This window comes from Macadamia integrifolia, unplaced genomic scaffold (genome assembly GCF_013358625.1).
Source record: "Macadamia integrifolia cultivar HAES 741 unplaced genomic scaffold, SCU_Mint_v3 scaffold2048, whole genome shotgun sequence".
Lineage (NCBI taxonomy): Eukaryota > Viridiplantae > Streptophyta > Magnoliopsida > Proteales > Proteaceae > Macadamia > Macadamia integrifolia.
Window position 1 is genome coordinate 11,327 of NW_024868479.1, and position 6,847 is coordinate 18,173.

General features: G+C 41.2%; 1 protein-coding gene across 1 annotated transcript; it reads left to right on the top strand.

Annotated features, from left to right (window-relative positions):
• The first annotated feature begins 671 nt into the window (after window positions 1-671).
• On the top strand, window positions 672-4,808 carry LOC122065524. Its single transcript, XM_042629325.1, has 4 exons — window positions 672-947; window positions 1,329-2,744; window positions 2,814-2,907; window positions 3,205-4,808. The coding sequence occupies exons 1-4, from the start codon at window positions 672-674 to the stop codon at window positions 4,806-4,808; spliced, it is 3,390 nt and encodes a 1,129-aa protein (XP_042485259.1).
• The last annotated feature ends 2,039 nt before the right edge of the window (window positions 4,809-6,847 follow it).

Here is a 6,847-nt window from a genome sequence, read left to right on the forward strand (position 1 = left end):
TCTTTCCTTTCGAAGGAACGATCTCCTCCCATTTTTGAATCGCACACTTTAAGGAACATTGAAGGAAAATCAGTTATGAATAATTTGAATGGAGACATACAAATCTGCCTTCCATTAGAAGAAGAAAGGAATAAGGAAGGAAATATACTAGAGGGGTGCGTTTTTGAACAAATCAATGAAGGGGAGAATGACTTGGATGATGGGGCGGACTCTATGGCTGGATCGGATAACGGGTTTGTTGGTGGAAATGGGGCCCTTATGGGTCACCATACCTATTCCCAATCCACAGGAAATAACGCCTCTTCTCCTCGAGAGGCTGAAAATGACACAAATAGGGCCATGCACGAGAAGAACTCTTCAAGCCCGATTTACACTAGACAAGGCAGTGGTGATCGAGTGATGGCCCTGAGTAGGCATGGCGAGCATCATGAGACTGGTAGGTGCCAACCAATGCAATGGTACAATAATGTCATCTCGTCATTCAATCCCCTCGAGATTAATGGTGGCACAGTGGTGGTTAATCATAAGGAGGTAGAGCAGATAGACAAAACTCTCTGCGAGAGGGAGGCTTTGGATCTGGTTCCTGGAAGACAGGGAAAGGGGAAACACCTGACCAATACAGAGCAGACTTTGCAAAAGTCTAGCCGTATTGCTTCATCAAAAAATAGTAAATGAAAGCCCTCTATTGGAATATTAGAGGGATAAAGAAGGTTGCCGCAAGGTTAGCTTTGAGCAATATTTTAAGGGAAAAAAGGCCTGATTTCCTCTGCATCGCCGAACCTATGATTCCCTCTGACGCCTTTCCTACGTTTCTCTTCAACAAGTTGGGTTTCGACCCTGGTTTCATCCATAACGAGCGAGTAGACGGTGTCTCAAATCTATGGCTGATTTGGCGAAGAGGTGTAGCAAAGCCTGTTGTGCTATCGTCTTCTGAGCAGCAAATCTCTGTCTTTGTGTAATGGGCTCAGGAAATTTTCATCTTATCTATAGTGCACGCCAAATGCCTAAGAGCTGCTAGAAGAGAATTGTGGACCGACTTGGTGGCAACCCATCCTGGGTCGAATACTCCTTGGATGATTTTTGGAGACTTCAATGCCACCCTTCTCTCCTCTGAAAAAAGGGGGCCAGGAATTTTCAACTTAGGGTCAGCGGGAGATTTTGGCGCAATGGTGGATACGTGCTCGCTAATTCAAGTTCCTTCGTAGGGAAGGAAATTCAAATGGACTAATAACAGGAGAAGGGGCCATGTGTCTGCAGTGCTCGATCGAAGCTTTTGCAATGATGCTTGGATTTATTTTTTTCAAGAATGTCACCAATTTGTCTTGCAGAGAGTGGTGTCTGACCATGCTCCCATTCTGGTGGTGTCTGAAGGTTCTAAAAGACCAAAAAACTGTCCTTTTCGATTCCAGAGGTTCTGGACAGAACATGAGGGCTTTCTAAATGCAGTTAAGACCTCCTGGGAGAATGACATTTCTGGATCGCCAATGCTGGTTATGGCTCAAAAATTAAAAAGATTGAAGGTCTTCCTGCGCTCCTGGGCAAAAGAAAATTTTTCAAATTTTAATTTGGAGATGATGGAGGCAAAAAAATGCATAGAGGAGATCCAGACTGAAATTGACAGAGATGGGATAAGCAACTCTTATGCCAAAGAAGCTGATGCAAAGACAAGATACCTGAAGGCCATACAAAATTATGAGAAATTGTGGGCTGAAAAATCTCGTTCTAGATGGAGGGATCAAGGAGATAGATGCTCAAAACTTTTTCACATCTTAGTGAAGATACGGCGAATGAAGAACTCCAATAAATCTCTAAAGATTGTTGATGGGACCCTGATCTCTGATAAAGAGCAAATCAAGGAATACGTCACGGGATATTATGAGCATTTTCACAAAGGCATTCCCCTTACCAATCACATGGATTTATTGCAATGCATTCCAAATGTTTTGGAAGAATGGGATAGAGGTCGATTAGATGGTATTCCCTCTGACACTGAGATCAAGAGTGCAGTGTGGGATCTTGATCCAGATAGTGCTCCTGGTCCAGATGGATTTCCTGGAGCTTTTTATAAATCATGTTGGGACATCATATCTTCAGATGTGTGCAAGGCTATCAGATGGTTTTTCAGAACAGGTTTCATGCCTTGCGGAATTAATAATAATTTCCTGATCTTGATTCCTGAAATTGAAGGAACACTATCCCTGGAAAAATTCAGGCCGTTGTGCATGGGAAATTTTTTTTGTAAAATAATATCAAAGGTTCTGGCTATGCAATTATCGTGTGTTCGTCCAAAAATTATTTCTGAGGAGCAGGGGGCCTTCCAGAAAGGGAAGATCATTCATTCCAACATATCTCTAGCCTCGGAGCTGGCAAACATGATGCTTGCATCCACAAGAGGTGGAGGTATGGGTTTAAAAATTGATATCCATAAGGCGTTTGACACCATCTCTTGGAATTTTATTTTCCATGTTCTGAGGAGATTTGGCTTTTCTGAAAAATGGACCTCTTGGATCCATCAGATCCTTGTTTCTGCCAGAATATCAATTCTGCTAAATGGTGGCCCTGTTGGATACTTTGGTGTGGAGAAGGGTCTGAGACAAGAAGATCCGATCTCGCCAATGCTGTTCATAATTGCTGAAGAGGTTCTTTGTAGAGGCTTATCTGAGCACCTAGCCAATAACAGCATTAAAGCTCTATCGGGTCCTCGTGGTGCTATTATCCCTACACACATTCTATTTGTTGATGATGTATTTTTCTTCTCAAATGCATCCATCAGGTATGTTAAAAATCTCCATATTTTTCTCTCTAAATACCAGAGCTTCTCCGGCCAGAAAATAAATTTAGACAAAAGCAAGCTTTTCTTGGGATCTGTTCCTGCCCCTAGAAAGCAAGCCATTGCGGAAGAGCTTGGTATCTCCATTTGTAACTTCCCCACCCACTATTTGGGGGTTGAGATCTTTAAGGGAAGGGTGAAAAAGGAGTCGCTAATCCCCATTATGGATAAAGTTAAAGGGCGACTAGCAGGATGGAAAGGGAAGATTTTGTCCATGGCTGGACGAGTGGAATTGGTCCGCTCAGTGATCTTGGGAATGATGAACCATAGTTCAGCCGTATATTGGTGGCCTTCATCCCTTATTGCAACAATGGAGAGGTGGATGAGAAATTTTATATGAACAGGTGAGATTGATACTGCAAAAAAAATATCAGTCAGATGGGATCTATGTTGTAGGCCTAAGGATGAAGGTGAGTTGGGGCTGCGAAGGCTCAGAGACATAAACAAAGCCATACTCTGTAATATGTTCTGGAGGGTCAAGCATGAGAAATCCTTAGCATGCAAATTCTTAAGGGTGAGATTCCTGAGGGGTGATGGTTCCTTCAAAAAGTCCTATAAGCCTTCTTCGATTTGGCCTGGATTTAGGAAGATGTGGGATTTTGTGTCCTCCAAAGAAGCCTGGACGATTGGAAATGGGAAAAGCATTAATTTCTGGTTGGATAAATGGTTAGGCGGAAAATCCATGCTAGAGCTAGTTGGCCTGGAGGGAGAGTCGAGTCTTCACTGCAAGGGAAAGGTCAGTGACTTCATTGATAATTTCAAATGGAAATTGCCAAATGTTATCTCCCCTTTGCTACATGATATTTTTGAGAAAATTCGAACCATTAAAATTCCCTCTTATCCCTGTGAAGATATGTGCCTGTGGAGTCTATCATCTGATGGGATTTTCAAATCTAACTCTACCTGGGAAGATATTAGGATCCGTAACCCGAAAGTGCCATGGTTCTCTCTGATTTGGGGCAAAAAGATGCAACCCAGGGTGTCTATCTTTGGTTGGAGAATGGTGCACGACAAGCTCCCTACAGATGATGCTATTCAAAAGAAGGGCATAGACCTTGCCTCTAAATGCAGCTTATGTGGAATGGAGGCTGAGACATCGACTCATATATTCCTTCAATGCTCCTACTCCGAAGATATATGGCTCTTTTTTTGTGGGTGCTTCAATGTGCCATGGAAGAAAGCTGGAACCATGTCCGATTTCCTCAAATGGTGGAGAAGAAAACAGAAATTAGTTTGCTGCAAAGAGGCGTGGATCATGGAGTTACTAATAGTGACTGATCATATTTGGCGCGAAAGAAATAGTAGAAGGCATGATGGCAAGGCAAGACCGGCAAGATACCTGAAGCAGATGATTCTAGAGGATATTCAGTGCGCAAAGCCAAGCACCAAAGGTGAAGTTAAAACAACGACTGATCTCATTTGCTACAGGAAGCTTGGTATTCCGATTCAGTGTTCTCCACCTCAATCGATCTTAGAGGTTTTCTGGTGCAGACCCGAGGTAAATTGGATTAAATTGAATTTTGACGGAAGCTCAAGGGGGAACCTAGGTCACGCAGGTGTAGGCGGGATTTTTCGTGATCGCAGGGGAGGCGTTCTTGACTCCTATAAAATTTTTATGGGAGTCTCGAAAGTCTTCGAAGCTGAAATCGAAGGCCTTATGGTGGGGCTGATGCGTGCTTGGGAGCTGGGCATTACATGTCTGTGGGTAGAGACGGATTCTAGTGCTGTTGCAATCTCTATCCAACAAAAGAAAATTCCATGGTTTGCTTTGCAGAGATGGATCTTCCTCCAGCCATATTTGGAGAGTATCACATGGAAAATAACTCATAACTTCAGAGAAGCGAACTCAATTGCCGACTACCTGGCTAGAGATGTGGCGAAGACAGGGATATCAGCCACAAATATCGATTTTCCTACCCACATTAAGGATCTTATCAGAAGAGATGCCGAGGGCAGGCCAAACTATAGATTTGATTAGAGCGCTTCTCTTTCCTTTGCTGATGGCAATGCCAAAGGTGGGGGTCAGGGAACCGATTTTATTTTTGTTTTATTCAATTTTTTTAGTTTGATGTAGCTCTGTCATTTTTTCCCATTTTTCTTCATTTTAATATAATGATTTTCTAGCAAAAAAAAAAAACTAGGATTGGGAGAATAGAAAGCCACTGGAACTACTCTTCAGTTGGCAAATAGGTCTGTTAAGATTCCTAAAATGATGGTTGATGATGTCTTACTTAAGGTGGGGGAATTTATTTTTCCCTCTAATTTCATTATGTTAGATACCAAGCCCTTCTCAACCACGAATGAGATCCCAATAATTCTAGGAAGACCATTCCTGGCTACCAGTAATGCATTAATCAATTGCTAGAATAGTTTCCTAAGGTTATCTTTTGGCAACCAAACTGTTGAGTTTAACATGTTTAGGATAGGAAAGCAACCACATATGGAAGAAGAGATCAATGTGCTTGAGGATTTTTTGGATTTTTCTGATGATTTAATTACCAATTTTGATCTTGATTTTGATTCAAAATTCCAAGAATGTATAGATGAGTTGGATGATGATAGTGAAAATTTCTTTTCTAAAGTTTGAAGTCTTGAGTCTTCACACACCTGTGGAACCCTTAGGACCCCTTTCAATTCCATTCCCAAACCATCCATATTTGAGCCCCCTAAGCTAGATCTTAAGGAGCTGTCATCTAATTTGATGTATGCTTTCTTAAGGCCTGACCATACTCTTCCTGTAATAATTTCTTTACATTTGACTTCTAGCCAGGAAGAGGAGAGACTTAAAGTGTTAAAAGAGAATAAGGAAGCCCTAAGTTGGACCATGGGTGATATCAAGGGTATAAGCCCTTTTATTGTGTAACATCATATACATCTTATGGTGGATTCCAAACCATCCACAGAACCCCAAAGAAGAGCTAATCCAGTGATGATGGAAGCTATCAAGAAAGAGATCCTAAAGTGCTTGGATCATGGAATAATTTATCCTATTTCTGATAGCCAATGGGTAAGCCCAGTACATGTAGCGCCCAAGAAATCTAGTGTTACTTTAGTTCCCAATGCTAATAGTGAACTAATTCCAACCCGTGTCCAATCAGGGTGGAGAGTGTGTGTAGACTACAGAAAACTTAATGCGGTAACCTAGAAGGACCACTTCCCATTGCCATTCATTGACCAGATGCTAAAGAGGTTAGCTGGACATGAATACTATTATTTTCTTGATGGATCTTTCGTCTATAACTAGATCTCAATTGCTTTAGAGGACTAACATAAGACTACTTTTATATGCCCATATAGAACATTTACTTACAGGTGTATGCCCTTTAGCCTTTACAATGCCCCTGCTACGTTCCAACAATGCATGATGAGCATCTTTTCTGACATAGGCAAAAAATTCTTAAAGGTATTTATAGATGACTTTTTGATTCACAAAAACACTATTCTGTGTGTCTTGACCATCTTTCCCGATTTTGAAAAGGTGCATATCTAAGAATTTAGTTTTGAATTGTGAGAAATGCCATTTTATAGTTAAATCTGGTATAGTTCTAGGCCATGTAGTATCCAATGAGGGAATTAAAGTAGATAGAGCTAAAATGGATTTAATTGATAATTTATCACCTCCCCAATCTGTTAAGGACATCCGATCTTTTCTCGGCCATGCTGGCTTCTACAGAAGGTTCATCAAGGACTTTAGTCAGTTAGCCAAACCTCTCACTACACTACTTGCAAAAGATCAAACTTTTAAGTTTTCTAAAGAGTGTTTAGAATCCTTCAAGCAACTTAAGAAGGAGTTGAATAATGCACCCATTGTTCAACTACCTATTTGGCTTGAACCTTTTGAACTGATGCGTGATGCTTCAGATTTTGCAATAGGAGTGGTTTTGAGTCAAAAGATTAATAAGCTGCCCACTGTCATTTACTATGCTAGTAGGACCCTAAATGATGCACAACTCAACTATACAACTACTGAAAAAGAATTTTTAGCTGTTGCATTTACACTAAAAAAGTTTTGGTCTT

What these genes read in the sequence shown, in the direction of transcription:
- LOC122065524 (XM_042629325.1), top strand. Translation starts at nt 672, where the DNA reads ATGAAAGCCCTCTATTGGAATATTAGAGGGATAAAGAAGGTTGCCGCA. An exon ending in CTTCTGAGCAGCAAATCTCT is followed by an intron (nt 948 to 1,328) that starts GTCTTTGTGTAA and finishes TTTGTCTTGCAG; the next exon opens with AGAGTGGTGTCTGACCATGC. An exon ending in ACATTCTATTTGTTGATGAT is followed by an intron (nt 2,745 to 2,813) that starts GTATTTTTCTTC and finishes TCTAAATACCAG; the next exon opens with AGCTTCTCCGGCCAGAAAAT.